The following is a 16,953-nucleotide window of genomic DNA, read 5'->3' as shown; positions in this document are numbered from 1 at the left end:
GGCGGGGCTAGAGTCCGCAGCGGCCAGGGTACCCTTCCTCTTTCCCCTCGGCCTCTGATGTGGAGAGAGCTGGGGGCAGGAGGGGTACATCCAGCTGGTGCTTCCTCAAGGGATTAGTTTTTTGGTGGGAACCTCTTGAGTACAGTGGGTCTGTGCCCTGCCAGCTGCTCAGGGAGGGCAGATGAGTTTGGGGCTCTGAGCTCAGCCCTTTTGGAGGGGCCCAGTCACTTGATATGGGGAGTCTTCCTTCCCCTTCCTCCTGTCCTCACCCCGAGTCTGATGGACTTGGTTTCCCAGTCATGGTCCCTGGGTCTGAATCCCTGGCCGCGTTTCCTGTGTGCGAGGTCTTGGGAGAGCCAGCCACCTCTCTACGACTCCGTTTTCTCATGTGGGAGATGTCAGGGTGGACATAGGAGCGGGGAGGGGTCACCCTGCACAGCCCTGGCTGGATTAGAAGGGGCATCGGAAGGCGTGGGGAGGCAAAGGTGGGCTGCATGGCTGCAGTCGGCATAGGAGACATAAAGACAAGGGTCCTCAGTTTTGGAGTGGCCAAAGTGGGCAGAGGAACCCTGTGGGGGTGGCCGACCCACTCGGGAACTGGAGAAGAGACCAGAAGGGGCTCACAGACCCCTGAGAGAGCTGGGGCAGAGCCAGTGGCAGGGAGAGAGGAGCCATACAAAAGAAGGGGGGAGCCATACAAAAGGTCGGTGCTTCCCGGTGAGGTAGTTTCTCCAAGGCAAGCAGGGACCTTGAACCTGACAGCCCAGCACCTGAGGGGATTGAGGGCTGTTTTGGGCTCAACCCCTAGTTCGCATGGCTGGGGCCTTCACCCACCCCCCTGCCTTTCAGGAGCCACCCTGTGGCCCTCATGCAGGCTGACTGGAACAACCCAGCCTTTGACTGTCATTCAAGGACCCCTGCCCATAGCTCTCAGTCAGGGTCTGTTCATACTTTCGGACCTCTGTGCCTTTGACTATGCTGTTCCCTCTGCCTGGAATGCCTCTCCCCACAGATTCTTCCCCCCAAATCCTCCTTGCCCAGCTTCATGCTTCCTTCATCAATAACCCTCTGTATTGTCACCTACTCCCCCCCTCCCCCCACCACCGTTGAAACTTTGGAACACTTTGACTCATTTCAGTGTTCCTTGTGACTTCCATAGTGGTTGGCACACAGTAGAAGGTCATAGGTTTTTTTAAGTTAATTTGCACCCACTGGGTGTTCAATATACATCTTTGTTACTTTGTAGTGGGTCCTCAGGATGGAGGAGGGAGCTAGCAGTTCTGAAGCTGTTGCCCTCAGGAGCCAAAGTCAACCGGGAACCTCAAGGTTCATTTAGCTACCACCCAGCCCACCTTAATGGGGCAGTCACTCCTTAGAGTAGCAAGGCAGGTGACGTTCTCCCCATTTTTAAAAAAAAAATTTTTTTTTTCAACGTTTATTTATTTTTGGGACAGAGAGAGACAGAGCATGAACGGGGGAGGGGCAGAGAGAGAGGGAGACACAGAGTCGGAAACAGGCTCCAGGCTCTGAGCCATCAGCCCAGAGCCCGACGCAGGGCTCGAACTCACGGACCGCGAGATCGTGACCTGGCTGAAGTCGGATGCTTAACCGACTGCGCCACCCAGGCGCCCCAACGTTCTCCCCATTTTACAGGGAGGGAAGGTTAAGCACAGCCATTGACCGGGAAGCAACAGCATCAGACCTGGAACCTGGTCTCCAGGTGCCCAGCGACTTCTCTTTCTTGCACCAGCGGTGAGGGCGGGTCCTCATCCCTGCCTGAGGTTGGCATGTGGTTGGCGTCCAAGTGTGTTTGTTGACTGACCCGCTGAGTGGCTGGCTGGGCCCTGGGCTCCAAGGCACCGAGGGCCGTGGCTTGCGTGGAAGACAGAGGCCTTGCTCAGGAGAGGCTCCCAGGTTTCACGGCCGGGGGAGCACGCGCACCACTCCAGCTAGTGACCGCAGCTGCCTCTGACGTGCAGCTGCCCCTGGTCGCAGTGAGTTTCTGCGAAGACTGAGTCATTCCGGGAGACAGGATGTTCCTCTCTGTGCGCCCGGAGGCCTCTGTGATTGGGCAGCCGGCTTTGCGGCATGGCTAGAAAAAAGCCCTTTAAAAAGTCACAAAACCACATGCCTCCCTGGCCCCTTCCTCAGTGGAGATTTCAGGAAGAGAAGAGCGGTGGCCCTTAGCACCTCCCACGCCTCTCCAAGTGGCAGGGGCCAGAAGGCCCAGTCGGCCCTAAAGGGTGAGCCTTGCCAGGGACATTCGCTTAAATGCAGATTCCTGGGCCCTATCCCAAGGCCGCTGACTGAGTCTTTGCGTGGACCTAGGAATCTGCATTCTTAGAGGACTCCTAAGAATACTCAAGCTAGAGGCCCACTGAGATTCCCGAGAGGGGTGCAGGCCCCCCAGAGGGTATGGGAAGCAAGGATTAGAGCTTCTCTTTAAAAGATTTTTCTACCTCATGTTTGTTTGTTTTTTTTAAGTTTATTTATTTCTTTGGAGAAAGAGAGAAAGGAGCAGAGAGAGGAGAGAGAGAATCCCAAGCAGTCTCTGTGCTGTCAGTGCAGAGCCCGACACGGGGCTTGAACTCACGAACCATGAGACCATGACCTGAGCTGAAACCAAGAGTCAGACATCTAACTGACTGGGCCACCCAGGTGCCCTTCTAGTGCAGCTTTTAAAAAACTTATTTTTGGATATATTTTTTCTAATGCATATATTTTTTTTCCTTTACACCAGCATGAGGATGCATGTATCTAAAGATATTAATAGAGAGAGAGAGAGCATGAGAGCAAGTCTATTTTTCTGACGAGTTTTGTGATAGAAAATTGGAGATTACCGGCTCAGATGAATAGTTTCAAGTCAAGCCACTGTTCCATGCCGACCTTCAGTTTTCTCTTCTGAAAAATACTTTTCCTGTGACCTGCCTCCCTGTTTGGGACGAGGGCAGGTGGAGAACGTGCAACGAAGTTTCCAGCCCAGGCCGGCACAGGGTGAGCCCCGCATATGTGTTGGGGGTCACGGGGAGGCCCGCTGGGTGATCTGGAGGAAGTTCTGGTGGGGAGAGAGGAAGACTGGGGGTGGGGGAGAGAATGAGGCCCCCCGAGCCCTAGTACAGGATCAGGGGTTGCAGCCAGAGGCCGTAGAATGGGGTTCCCTCCCTGTCCTCACCCCAGCCCTTTGAGGAGGCTGCCGCCTTTCTTGTGATGCACCGTTCCCCGGGGAACGTTCTATCCAGAAATAGTTGCCGGCTGACTTTTCTCAACCGTATAAATCAAGGCTCTGACCGAGACCCAAGTGCTCATAAGGCTGCAGGGACACAGACTTGTCAGTCCTCCCGGGAGGCCTAGAATTATACACCATGGTCTCCACAGCACAGAGGGAAGAGCCCGGGCCTGGGTTGTGTGGTGACCTTTCACCCCAGCGTTGTCTTGGCAGGTGGGTGCCTTCGGAGTGAGGATTTTGTATGAGCTAACGAGACCGCTGCTCTGTGGGCTGGGTGCTTGGGGAGTATCGGCGGTAGTGGGAAAGAAGGAGGGGAGAGGAGATGAGGGAGAGAGAAAGAAGGAAAGGAGGGAAAGGGGGAGAGGACAGAAGGAAGGGGGAGCCCTTCTCCAGCTGTCTTTCCCTGCCTCTGGTCCCTCCGCAGCCAGGCTCCCTCTTCTGGCCCCTTCTCCCCAGGCAGTCGGAGGGGAAACTTGTAAGTGTGCTGTCCTGTGCCTGGGATGCCCTGAATGGACCCGAGAGGTCCTCCTGGACCTGGCCACCACGTCCCCTTGCCCTTGCTCTGTTGTCAGAGCTCCCGGACCCTGCCCCAATACCACAGCCATAGGGGGAACCACTTCCTGTTGCCCCCCCTGCCCCTGCACTCCATGGACATGCTCTCTCTCTCTTTTTTAAATTTAGCTGAAATTCACGTCACATAAAATTAACTTTTTTATTATTTTTTAAACATTTATTTATTTTTGAGAGAGAGAGAGAGAGAGCAAGTGGGAAAGGAACAGAGACAAGGAGACAGAGAATCCAAAGCAGACTCCATGCTGTGAGCACAGAGCCTGACACAGGGCTCAAACTCACGAACCGAACTGTGAGATCATGACCTGAGCCAAAATCAAGAGTCGGCTGCTTACCCAACTGATCCACCCAGGCGCCCTATTTTTTTTTTTTAATGTTTATTTATTTATTTTGACAGAGAGTGTGTGTGAACCAAGGAGGGGCAGAGAGGGAGAGAGAGAGGGAGAGAGAGAGAATCCCAGTCAGGCTCTGTGCCGTCAAAGTGGAGCCCGACCCGGGGCTCTGTCTCACGCACCTTGAGATCATGACCTGAGCTGACGTCTAGAGTCGGACGCTCAACCGACTGAGCCTCCCAGGTGCCCCCGAAATTAACCACTTTAAAAGGAGCAATTCATTGACTATATTTATAAGGTTGTGCCACCGCCACCTGTATCTATTTCCAAAACATTTTCATCACCCCGAAAGGAAACCTCATACCCACGAAGCAGTCGCCCCCCATTCCGCCCTCCCCCAGCGCCTGGGAACTGCAGGCTGCTTTCCGTCTCTGTGGGTTTACCTATTCTGGAAATTTCGTAGAAATGGAGTCCTGTTGTGTGTGATCCGTGCCTGGCTCCTTTCACTCAGCCTCAGGTTCTTCAGGTTCATCCTTGTGATGTGAGTCAGTTCTTCTGTCCTTTTAACGGCTCGGTGCTAGGACGCTGCACGTGCACACGCACACTGTGCATCCGTTCATCCTCTGGTCAACATTTGGGTCACGTCCGCCTTTTGGCTGTTACGCGTGGTGCTGCTCTGAATGTACGTGTATTGGTTTGAGTACCTGTGTTCAATTATTTGGAGTACTGGAACGTCCCAGTGTGAATTCTTACCCGAGGGGGGTCAGGAAAGGTTCCCAGAGGAAGTGGCTTGTGGACTAAACACCCCCCCGCCCCCGCCCCATCCTGCCCCACCCCGTGCTTCTCAGGTCGTGCTCGCCTCGATTTGTAGCTGCTGCCTCTTTGTCTGCTTCCTCCTGGGGCTCTCGGCTCTCATGTGGGCAGGGGCTGCTCCCAGCACCCATGCACGCAGCCTGGCACACAGTGGTATCACTGGAATACGTGGACCTCTTGCCAGTGTGCGGGACTCTGGCTCCCGACCCTGTATCTCGGGTAATCTTACAAAAGTCTGGAGGGAGAGGAATTATCCCCCCAGATTTATTGAGGAAAATGGAGGCGGCGTGACTTGCTCAAGGTCACACGGCCTCAAGGGGTGGGAGCCAGGAGCTGACCCAGGGCTTTCTGGTTCCAGAGCTCCTCTGATGCAGGGAGGGGACGGAAGGAGTGATGCTGTCCCCGGATTGTGTCCCCAACAGGCTGCAGGCAGCATGGCTGGTACTGAGACGAGCCGGCGGTGACTCAGGCGCCCACGGTGGCGGCTCCGTGTCCTGAAGATGAAGTGGCCCAGGTGGAGTGCTGGCTAGGCCCGATGGCCAGCTCCAGGACGGAGGTGTGCTGGGCTGAGCCGGGCCTGGGGAAGGGGCCCCGGCGGCGACGCTGGGCCTGGGCCGAAGAGAAAAAGGATGCCGATGGGATACGGGGAAAAGAGGGGCCCTTTCCCAGTGCCACCAGCCCTGAGCTCCTGGAGGACTTCCGGCTGGGGCAGCCGCACCTGCAGCCACCAGGGTGGGGCCCGGCCCCGCAGCCAGCTGAGCGTCCGGCTTCTGAGTGCGGAGAGTCCGCGGGAGAGGGTGAGACCGGTGCCCCCTGAGTAGCCCATCTCCTGGTGGGGGGTGGGGAGTGGAGGGCGTTTTAGTGACTTTTTAAAAATGACAATCCATGAAGCCTATCATTTAAAAATGTCAAAGGTCTGAGTTACATAAGCGGTAGTGCTCCTTGCAGGAATATCAGAAAATACAAGCAAAAAGAGAAAAAACTAAAAAAATTACTTATTATCCGCAAAAATGCTCCTTTCCATATGTTTATATGCAAATGTAGTGTGCATTCTATGACCGACAGGGTAACCTGCTTTCGTGTAACTTTAATAGACAGGACATTTCCCCAGCTCGTCATATATCTCTCCACAAACCATTCTTTTTTTTTTTTTTTTAATGTTTATTTTATTTTAGAGAGAGAGTGAGCACAGGAGGGGCAGAGAGAGAGAGGGAGAGAGAATCCCAAGCAGGTTCCGCACTGACAGCTGTGAGCCCGACACAGGGCTTGAGCTCAGGAACCGCAAGATCATGACCTGGGCCGAAATCGGATGCTCAACCGAATGAGCCACCCAGGTGCCCCTCCACAAATCATTCCTAATGCCTGCAAAGGAGTTTTCTGGTGTGGCTCTTCCGTAATCTGGGGGCCAATCTCGTGCTGGGCATATAGGTGGTTTCTCGTTTTTGCTATTAAAAATAATGCAGAGATGAATGTCATTAGTACATCTTTGTATATTTGATTTGATAATGACCTTGGTAATTTAAGTTGCTTGGTCCAGGGGTTACCCCCATTTTTAAGATTTTTTAAAAATCCCAATTAGTGATGAGAATGTTGGCATCCCTCATTTTCTAAAATAAGTGTTTCCCTTGCATCGAGACAGCTTACACTAAATTCCTAGTTCTGCTGAGAGGTGCCTTCTCTCTGAGTCTTGGTTTTCCCATCTGCGAAGTGGGAGTAGTGATAGCATTGAGAATAGCGAGAGCTTGATATGAGATGTCTGTTGCACTTACAATAGGATTGAAATGTCCAGATTTAGGATTCTGTGAATCAGGCAGGCCCCTGTGGGTAGTAGAAATTGTGCCATGACCCAAAGTTCTTTATGCCAGGTCTGCTTAAAGTGAGGTTTGCCCACAGCTATTCACTGGAGAGCCATTAACCCCTCAGGGAGAGGTGACTGGCATACACTGGGATGAAAGGGCAAGGGCAGAGGCATCTCTTCCTGAGGTCACATGGTAACCCCTTGCTATGATGTAATAGCTGCTGCCACGTCCCTTGCCCTTACAGTGTGCCAGCCACAGGGCTGGGCAGGGCTCAAGTCGTGTCTGCTTCCCTCCTCACCACCTTCTGCCAGATAGGAAGGACTAGCCTCCAGTCCAAGTCAGGGTTGCCAGAGAGGTCAGCAACTTACCCATGGCCCCCAGTAAGGGATCAGAGGAGCCAAGATTGAACCCAGGGCTGCCTGGCCCCAAAGACTGCTTTCCTCACCTCACTGTGTGACCCCCAGCAGCAGAGACGAACTCGCTAGCATGACTGGGACTTTGGTCCTCAGTTCAGGACTACTCTGAGCCACTGCACGATCTTTGACAATTACTCAACCTCTTTGGGCTTCATATGTGCTGCTGTAAACAAGAGAGACTTGCTGAAGGAAATTTTAAGGAGTTGAAGGATGTAGAGGTGCCAGGGGGAAAGGCCAGAGGGGAGCAAAGAGTGATACAAGGGTTATGACAAAGGTGCATCAGCCCAGGGCAGAGGGTCTGTGCTTGATGACCCAGACTGTGTCTCATGAAACTTTGGGTCTATTCCTGAGGCTGACATAGGTTCTAGGACAGAGTAGGTGCTCAATAAACATTGACTGAATGGATGATGAACAGATGGATGGATGAATGGGTGGGTGGGAAATGGATGGGTGAGTAGATGGGTGGGTAAGTAGCTAGATGGATAAGTGGATGGACGGGTGGATGGGTGATGGATGGTTGGATAGGTGAATGGGTAGATGGATGGCTAGGTGGGTAAGTGGGTGGGTGGAGTGGTGGATAGATGGAGGAAGGGATGGCTGGATGGACAGATAGATGGACAGATGGGTGAATGGGTGATGGATAGGTGAGTGGGTGGCTGGATGGATAGGTGGATGGATACATGATTGAAAGGATGGACGGTTGGATCAATGGGTGAGTAGGTGATGGATGGGTAAGTGGTTGGAAGGATAGTGAATGGATGGATATTTTTATTCATATTTTATACATATTACTACTATGTAATAATTACAACAATTATCCATTTTCTGGGGGCTTTGCATACCTTATTGTCCTCCCTCCCTCTCTTCTTCTTTCCATTCAGTCAATAAATATTGAGCATCTACTCTGCAAATACAATAGTAAACAAAAACAGAGGCTATCCTTGCCCCTGTAGAGGTTATAGTATGGTGGGGGAGAAAACTATTATTGAACCAATCGTGTAAGTAAATGAAAAACTGGAGCTACAATAAGTGTTTCAAAGTAGAGGTATTTAGTCCTGTGAAAACCTAGAAAAGGAAGAATCTGACCTAGTTAAGGAGGTCTGAGAAGAATTCCCTGGTGAGGCCAAGGTTGAGCTAATGCCTGAAGGACAGATAGGAGTTAACTAGGCAAAGGGAGGGAGAGAGGACCCTGGCAGAGAGGATCAGCATTTGCAAAGGCCCTGTTGTGGGAGCATTGTGGCATGGCTGGAGCAGAGTGCGACTGAAGGGGGGCTGTAGAAAACAGATGGACCAGGAGAGCTAATGGGGAGGGAGGTGGGGATCTTGGGACCTTACTCTGTCTTGGGAACAGAAATGTACTGATGGAGGATGAGGGTGAGATTTAAGGGGATGATTAAGTGGCTACTGCAGTAGTCCAGGCAAGAAAAGATGTTGGCTAGAGCAAAGGTGGCATGGGACTTAAGAGCAGTAGGTGAGTTTGAGAGCTCTGTGGGAGGTAATTATGACAGGACCCAGTGACAGAATGGATTATGGGGGTTGGGGGAGAGAGATGGCCAAGGTGCTTCCCAAGTTTCTGGCTGGTGCAACTAGATGGGAGGCTGAGACAGGAAATACTGAGGGGACAGCCAGGTGTGAGGATCAGGTTTGGAAGACCGGGGACAACTAGAGGGGGTGTTAGGTAAGCACTTGGCCATAGAGGGGGATCCCTGGGATCCTTGTCTCCCAACATGATGAGGAAATGAAAGGCCAGAAGGGTGAACTGACTCAAGTAATGTTACACAGTGAGTCCAGACCTGGTATATACTGAACAATCACCTGTCTTTCCAGAGTTTGAGGTAGAGGATGTGGACAGCCCAGAAAGTTCCAACTTGCCTCTCAACTGGCTTCCCGAACAGGATCCTCAATCTGCCATGACTGAAGAGGACCCGGATGAGGCCCTCGGAGGTCCTGAGGTGGAGGAAGCTGGGGAGGGCTCCCCAAGATTGGAGTATGAGACTGGTCTCAGCTCAGGGGGCGATGGAAACACCAGCCCCGTGGCTGTGGGGTGGGGTCAGGACACAGGCTGGGTGGCCCCTGGCACACAAGCCAGTGGAGACAAACTTCCAGAACATTCTGAGGTCCACCCAACTGTTGACTTCAGCTCTGCAAGGTCCTGGAGCAGTGGGACTGTGAGCCTTGACCACCCCAATGACAGCCTTGATTCTACCTGGGAAGGAGAAACCGATGTCCCCCAGCCCACTGCCCTGGAAGAAACTTTACCACAGAGCTCCAGCCACCACCTCCTAAACCCAAACCCCAGAACTGGGGGAGGCGTTGCTGTGGCAACCCCCACAGAATTCCAGGACTCCTCGGTACCCCAGAGCCAGAGCCTCCAGTGTCCAGCAGATAAGTGGAAAGAAACTACCGGCCTCTCCTGCCCTCAGTTGAGGGACAAAGCCTGGAAACGGACGCGGACATCACCTAAGCCACTCCCTTCTCGATTCACTGGCTCCATCAGCCCTCCGAATCTGCCTAGGCCAGCTCGGCAAGACAGGGTGCCAACCAGGCAGGGAGCCACTCTGGCTGGCCACTCATCATCTGATGCCTCCAAGTATGGGCGGGGGCAGTTGAACTACCCACTCCCCGATTTCTCCAAGGTGAGACCCCGGGTGAGGTTCCCTAAAGATGAGAGCTACCACCCCCCCAAGGCCAGGAGCCACAGCAGGCAGTCTCAGGGCCCTGCCAGGCCGCTGATCTTCAAATCACCTGCTGAGATTGTGCGGGAGGTCCTGTTGAGCAGCGGCGAAGCCTGCCCGGGAAAGGACCCACCTTCTCCCCACCCCATCACCAGGGTACCCCAAGAATTTCAGACTCCTGAACAAGCCACCAAACTGGTCCACCAGCTCCAGGTAAGCTGGACTCATTTCTACAGGCATGTCACCAAGGCACCTGTTGGCTTGGGTTCGAGGCGATGCGGGTGGGAGGACTCAGGACTGGGCCAGGAATCCCCAGTTGATAGAGGGAGGGTTGTGCCCGGACCGTGAAGATAATCCCAAGCCCTTTGCTCAAAAGGGCAGTGCTTGCATTGCAGCCACAAGGGTAGTCCGTATGTGCTTGTTTTTAACTTCTATGAGAAATTCAGAACATACGCAAGAGAGAAAATGGTATAACGAACCCCCACGTACCCACGACCCTGCTTCCACCCATGTACCTGCCATACAGCCCCCAGCAACATTTTTCATCTAAGGCCCCACCTCTTCCCCCCCACTCACTGTACTGGAATATTTGGAAGCAAATTTCAGGTGTCAGATCATTTTACCCAGAAGTATTTTACTGTGTATGTCTAAAGATAAGGACTCTATCTTAAACGTAACGACACCGTTAGCATACCTAAAAGTCAACGCCAGTTCCTTAATATTATCCAGCGTCAGTGTTCCGGTCTCCCCTGTCTCTCACAAATGGCTTGTTTATTGCAGTTGGTTCAAATCGTGGTCCAAACACAGCTCATCTATCGCATGTGATCAGTGTGCCTTTCAAGTCTCCCCCGCTCCGACCCCCGGTTTTTTCAAACCTCTTTCTTTGTTGTAATTGATTTTTTGAGGACACCTGTTGTGTCCTGCAGAGTCTCCCATATTCTGGAATTTGCCAATACACCCTCTCATATCTCTTCACGTGTTCCACTGTCTTCTCCTTGTCCTGTATATCGTCCGTCTAGAGCTAGAAGCTTTTCCAGGGTGCAGTTCTCTGTTTATTTCCCCTCCAGACCATGAGCTCCATGTGGGTTGTGATGTGTTTAGCAAGAGCGTGTCACAGTCGGTTCATTCAGGAGGCATGGGATGCTTGCTCCTCTCTGATTTGTGAGGCCAGTGGTCACCGACAGTCATGGCCTTGATCCTGTCCTCCGTTTGGGGTGACAAAGTGGTAGTCTCCTAATGCCATCGTTCCTTCTGCATTTTTTTTGCTGGAAATCTTCTCTAAAGTCAAATTTTCCCACACCAACTATTTGGTTACCAAGGTCTCGTTCACACGGGAAACACAGGTGAAATGCTTGATTCTGTCCCTCTAATTACCAGCTTTCAAAATAATGCATCTGTTCCCCAACATCCTTCAAAGGCAATCGGTGCCGTTTACTTTTGCTTTTTCTCTGTCGTGACTTGTTTGGTGAAGCTGTTCAGTTTTATTTAGGGCAGATAGTAACCCCCCAGTACATACATGCAGTTGTGATTTTCAAGTCTTCTGTGGGACCCCTGGATGGTTCACTCCATCCACCATTTAAGAAGACACTTATTAAGGGGCACCTGGGTGGCTCAGTCGGCTGAGCGTCTGACTCTTGCTCTGGGGTCAGGTCATGATCTCGCGGTTCGTGAGTTCGAGCCCTGCGTGAGGCTCCGTGCTGACAGTGCTGAGCCCGCCTGGGATTCTCTCTCTCCCTTCTTCTTTCTCTGCCCCTCCCCTGCTTGCACTCCTCTCTCTCTCAAAATAAATAGACTCTTTAAAAAATTAAAAATTAAAAAGCACTTATTAAGCACATGCCCCTGAAGCCCTGGGAATAAAGCAGTGGGGAAGATATAGGTGACAGAGCTGACAGACACGAGCTGACAGAGCTGTCCCCAGAATGTGGACAGATGAGCAAGTAGTTGTAGCCTGCAGTGACAGGGGTTGTATATCAAGGTGAAGCAGCCCAGAGGCCCTCATCCCTGATTCACTGTTAGTGATGTCAGCAGACCATCCTGCCTTCTATCCCACTCACAATATGGCCCCGGGGTGTGTGTTGCACGAGAGCCTTAAGGGGTCTGCTCCGCTCCCACCACTGAGCTCTTAGCGCTCTGAGGAGCCCTTTGGGGGGCGGGCTCCCACGAGGGGTCTCACGGTGAGGGGCGTGACCGTGTTCTTCTCCGTCTCTCTCAGGAGGACTACCACAAGCTACTCACCAAGTACGCAGAGGCGGAAAACACCATCGACCAGCTGCGCCTTGGGGCCAAGGTACTGGCTTGGGTAGGGTGGAGGTGGGGCCCCAGCCCCCAGAGATGTCACTCTCCCATGGTCTTTGTTCCTGCCTCCTGAGACCCTGGGGATAGAAGAACCCAGCCCTCAGTCTACAACGAGGTCCCTCTGTGACCTTGGGCAGCGACCTTGCCCTCTTTGGGCTCTATCTCCTTAATTGTTGATGAGCTTTTATGTCCTTGAATCCTAGAATCTGGGGTCCCCAGTGTTTTCACCAGAGCAGCACTTGGGCTCCACTCCTGGCTCCGTTACTGACCAGCTGTGTGACCCCAAGGAAGTTTCTTGGGCTCTCTGAGCCTCAAGGTTGCAGCACAGAGTTTCTGCTCAGCTCCTGGTGCTTATTTCCTGGGCCTGATCCTTCCTGAATGTCTCGCGCACAGCCTCACCCCTCACTCCCCCCCCCCCCGACCGAATGTCCGGTGTGTGGCAGGGGGAGTGAAAAGGGGGAAATCCATCCACCCCTGTCCTGCCCAGCCCCCACACGACTTGGGAGGAGGCTGAGACTTGTACACTTGGGACCTTCCCCTTTGTGGGGGTGAGGCAGGAAGCGGGACCTGTTGCAGCCCTTCACGGCTTCCTGTTTCCCCTGCCCCCCTCTTGCCCCATGAGGCCTCAGTGGAGAAGGGGGTGGGAGCTGAGGTGCAGAGAGGCAGACCTGCCCTCTCGCTGGCCTCCTCTCTCAGGGCCCCTACCTGGCCTGTCCCTGTCATGCTTCAGCACCCCTCCCCTGCTACAGGCTGCTCTCAGGCCTCTTGAGACACTGCTGTGAGGTGTCCCTGAGACAGCCGTGATGAGAAAATGGAAGAAGTCCTGCCGTGGGAGCAGTTCTGTGTCCCCACCCCACCTCAGGACACAGGCAGGTCCCTCCCACCCTGGCCTTCTTGGGCACATCTGTGAAAGGGGTCACATAGACCTTCCTCCTGGGAGTCAGTGGCTTCCCCCCGATGTCTTAAGGCTCCTTCTAGCCCTCTGAACTACGGAGCCAGAGTCCGGTGGAAGGGCGGGGGCCTTGGGGAGGCCGCAGGTGGGTTTGGGGAGGCGTCCTTCCCGGGGGAGCCCTGCCCTCATGACTGCAGACTCCTAGAAGCTCCAAGGAGAAAGGAACTGGCCATTAGGTCCAGACCCTCAGCTCGGCCATCTAACAAATTGGGAGTTGGGTCCCTAGGAGGGGCAGAGGTGGCCAAAGTTCAAGGTCAGGGCAGAGCCTTGGAGCATCCCCTCCCTCCTCTTCTTGCTTCGTCCTTTACTCACTTAGGAGAATGAGTCAGTATCCGGAAAGCACGTACCAGGGCCTGGCAAACACTTCTAAGAGATGGAGACTATTCTTGTTTGGACTAACATTAATCTGAAGGTGTTTATGGGGTGCCCAGGTGAGCCATGCCCGGTGCAGGCACGGGCAGGGGTGGACATTGTGGGAGCACAGCTGTGGTGAAGTTCCTGCCCTGGGTACTCCCCCGACGCGGTGGGGACCCAAGGTCTCCCCATGGGCAGTCGCCTCGTCCTGGCTGATGACCCAGACCTGTCTCGCGTGTGAGAGGAGCATAGGAGGGGAGGTGGGAGAGGCTGGGGATGGTGTTCGGTACCTGCCCACCCACTCTCACTTGGCTTTCTGGAAAAATGACTCCTTAGTTTGGGGGTTCTCTGCAAGAGAAGGGCGAGCGCAGGTCAGCTGGATGCCGGAAGCAAGATGATTCTCTCCCGGTCCCCCAATCTCACAGCTGCCCTGGGGGAGCAGCACAGGCAGGGCTCCCCATCCCGGAGCCTGATGGGGAGGGGACGCCACGGTCCCACAGGGCCTGGGGGAGCACAGCTCCCAGCTGGCCCTTTCACCCTGTCCCCAGCTCTGAGGACTCTACCCTGAAGACTCAGGAGACTGCAGAGCGGCTTCCTGCTCAGAGCCCTTGCCAGGGAGGCCAGTTCATGGAGGCAGTAACACTGTTCCCTCAGACTGAGCTGGTGGGAGTGGACTCCCCGGGGACCTGCTGAGCCCCCTACTCTGTCTGCTCAGAGCCCAAGGGGGAGGGGGTGGGCCCACGTGGGAGGGAGCCAGGCTGGGGACATTGCCCTGAGGACACCCAGGCCAGCCCAACAGCGTGTGGGCAGCAATGGGTGGGCGCCCAGGGAAGGGGGCTGGCATTTACTGAGCTGTTAAAGGTGCCAGGCCCCAGGCTACGTACACTGCCAGGGTCACCTCATTTGAAATCCTTCACGAGAGAAAACCGAGGCACAGCCAGGCCGAGTGGTTCGCTCAGCGCCCTGCAGCTGGTAAGGGATTAACAGCTGGGGGTTAAACCTATGTGTGCCTGACTCCAGAGCGGGCGCTCTTTTCCCCACGCCTGGGTGAGCGGGGCCCGGGCTGTGGCACCGGGTGTGTGGCAAAGGCACATGGGCAAGGCAGAATGATAAGATAAGTGATAAGAGCAATAGTGATGCTGATGTCTGCTGGCCACTGTCCTGGGTGTTTACCCAGGAAACTGGGTAAATACTGTGTTTACTGGGGAGACTGAGGCACAGAGCAGGTAAGAAATGTGGCTGTCACTTAGCAAGCAGGTGCCAGAGCTGGGGCTTGAGCCCAGCAGTCTGTCTTCAAAGCCCACTATTAACCCCACCTTCTGTAGCAGAACCAGACTAGGTAATGGTGGGTTCTGCAGCTGGGGAGGGCTGACGGAGTCTCAAGGCCTGGGCCGAGGGCACCCCTGGATCTGGACTCGGGGGTGGGGGCAGGGAGCCGGGGCTGCTCGGGAATCACTGCCAGACTCTGTTCTCTCCCCCAGCTTAGGGCCAGAGTTGATGGTGATGTCACCGATTTGCTGCCCTGCAGTCACCTCCCCCCAGCTGCTGTCCCTGGGCTCAGCTGCAGGGGGATCTGGAGGGGCTGAGGAGACCAGAAACCACCCCAGACAGAATCAGGGGAAGGCGGGGGGGGGGGGGGGTGGTGACATAAAACTGCCTTTCCTAAAATGTGTGTTTCTGATGACCACTAGTTGGTCCAGAAGCCCCTGGTGGAGGTGGGGGTGGGGGGCATCGGGGTTAGTCTTCAGAGGAGTTGGGGGAAACATTGCCTATTCTCTCTACTCCCCCCCTCCTCACCCCATTCATAAAGCCCATTAGCATTTTAAAGGCTGTGAGAAACCCATCTGTGCAAAGACTAGTCAGTTATTTAACCCCGCATTTCCCAAACTCCCTGGTCTTCTGTTCACTGATTAACCCCCCTGAGGGAGCTAATCTAGCCTCAGGGAGCTCCATGGGATACCCTGGCTTAAAAGGGGCACCCTGGAGGGCTGGGGTGGGTGCTGGCCTGTCCGGAGACAGATCCCAAGAGGGAGGGGCCTGAACAGCTTCAAGTTACCCACACTCACCTCCAGCTCCCCCTTCCGAGGCCTCTACAAGGGCTTTTGGCCCCTCTGCTGGAACAGCAGGCATGTTCCTGTAGTTCCCCAGGTTGGGCCTTGGTGGGCCGGGCCTGTGGCTGGGGGAGGGGTAGGGTGGGGCACAGGGAGCATGCGGGAGGGCTGGGTCTTCCCCAGATTTGGGTCACCATGGGAGGAAAGGGGTGCTGGTGGGCAAGCCCCCACAGGCGGGTCTGAGCAGATGGCCCAGAGGATTATTAAAATCCAGCTTTGTTCTCATCAGAGGCTGGGTCTGAAGGAGGGGGAGGCAAGGGGGGCCAGGCCATGCTGGGCCATTGTCCCTCACTTTGGAGTAGATTTTTCTGCCACAGCCAGGACGTGAAGAGCAGCTTAAGCAGGGAGAGGCTGCCTGCTTGGGGGCTAGGGCGCTCCCTCTATCAGGCATACCCTAAACTCCGCACTCCTGACCTTGGGGCAGCAGGGAGCAGTAAGATAGGCTGCCTGACCAGCTGGGGGCACTGAGGCACCACAGGGGAGTAGCTTTTCCAGGGACCTGCCTCCATGATGGCAGTCAAAATGACAGTGGTGATGATGATGGTGATAAATGTGATGACGACGGAGGGGATGATGATGGTGGTGATGGTAGCGTGTAACGATGGCCGATGGTCGGAGCAACAGAGATGGTGGTGATGAATAGGAGGGCGGTGTACCGAGAACGCATTTTGTGCACCGAGAAATCACCCGTTCTGGGACTCAAAAGGGAGCAGCAGTGAAGCCCACTAGTGAATGTTTTCGGCTTTGGGGGCCGTAGAGCCTCGGCGGTAGTGACTCAACCCTGCCCTTGCAGCACGAAAGCAACCGTAGGAACACATACACAAGCATAGCTGTGCCCACTGAGACATTATTGAAAGAAACAGACCACGGCTTGCCCGCCTCTGCACTGACCACCATACACGGGTCTCCTCTAATTTCGTGCTTCACGTGGCCTTTCCCGGCCGTCGGTCTGATTCCAGACTTCTCTCTCACGCGTGAGGCTGTTTACCGTTTGAAATCCATCCTCGGATGAGGGGGGCCTGCTACTGCTGAGAGGTTCGTTTGTTCACTCGTTGGCTTACGCCTTCATTCAGACCAGCATTAATCGCTGTTATTATCAATGTGATAATCACTACTGGAAATGTTTTATTACTAATAAATGTGATTATATGATTATAGTTATACTTGCTGGAAGTACTGTATTAGTTATAATTGTGGTCACATTGTAAATTATTATAACAAGTAGTATTTAAAATTATTAATATGGAAAACCATAGACTTTAGGGTCAAAGTAGGATGCTAGTCTCAGTCCAAGGATTTATAGCTGGAGATTTTGAGTGAATGACTTAACCGGAGCCTCAGTTTCCTCTTCTGTAAAATGGGGATGATGGTCCCTGTCCTGCCTCCCCATCAGGACTGCCTAAAGAGGGC

At 54.0% G+C, this 16,953-nt stretch overlaps 1 protein-coding gene and 1 long non-coding RNA gene across 6 annotated transcripts in view; one reads left to right on the top strand and one right to left on the bottom strand.

Annotated features, from left to right (window-relative positions):
* The window catches only part of AKNA (AT-hook transcription factor), a 55,160-nt gene that overhangs the window by 10,091 nt on the left and 28,116 nt on the right, over positions 1-16,953 (top strand). For 3 of the 5 annotated variants that reach the window (XM_047068380.1, XM_047068397.1, XM_047068366.1), the window contains exons 2-4: positions 5,364-5,738; positions 8,984-10,044; positions 12,044-12,118. In XM_047068380.1, coding sequence (XP_046924336.1) covers positions 5,477-5,738; positions 8,984-10,044; positions 12,044-12,118 — 1,398 coding nt within the window. In that variant the 5' untranslated portion in view covers positions 5,364-5,476. Of the gene's footprint in view, positions 1-2,906; positions 2,995-3,414; positions 3,440-5,363; positions 5,739-8,983; positions 10,045-12,043; positions 12,119-16,953 lie in introns of those variants that run through there. The other 2 variants (XM_047068386.1, XM_047068372.1) reach the window with 2 other exon arrangements.
* LOC124503393 (uncharacterized) lies at positions 1,583-4,849 on the bottom strand. The gene is made up of 3 exons (XR_006960160.1): positions 4,572-4,849; positions 2,841-3,055; positions 1,583-2,092 (listed from the first exon to the last, which is right to left on the bottom strand). It is a non-coding gene; the product is annotated as an uncharacterized LOC124503393 (long non-coding RNA).

The sequence above is a fragment of the Lynx rufus genome, unplaced genomic scaffold, assembly GCF_022079265.1.
Source record: "Lynx rufus isolate CCGP_SWC_20201006 ecotype Redwood Valley unplaced genomic scaffold, mLynRuf1.p SCAF_10, whole genome shotgun sequence".
Taxonomy (NCBI): Eukaryota; Metazoa; Chordata; class Mammalia; order Carnivora; family Felidae; genus Lynx; species Lynx rufus.
Note: the sequence above shows the minus strand (reverse complement) of the source record. Positions and strands in the feature narration are given on the sequence as shown.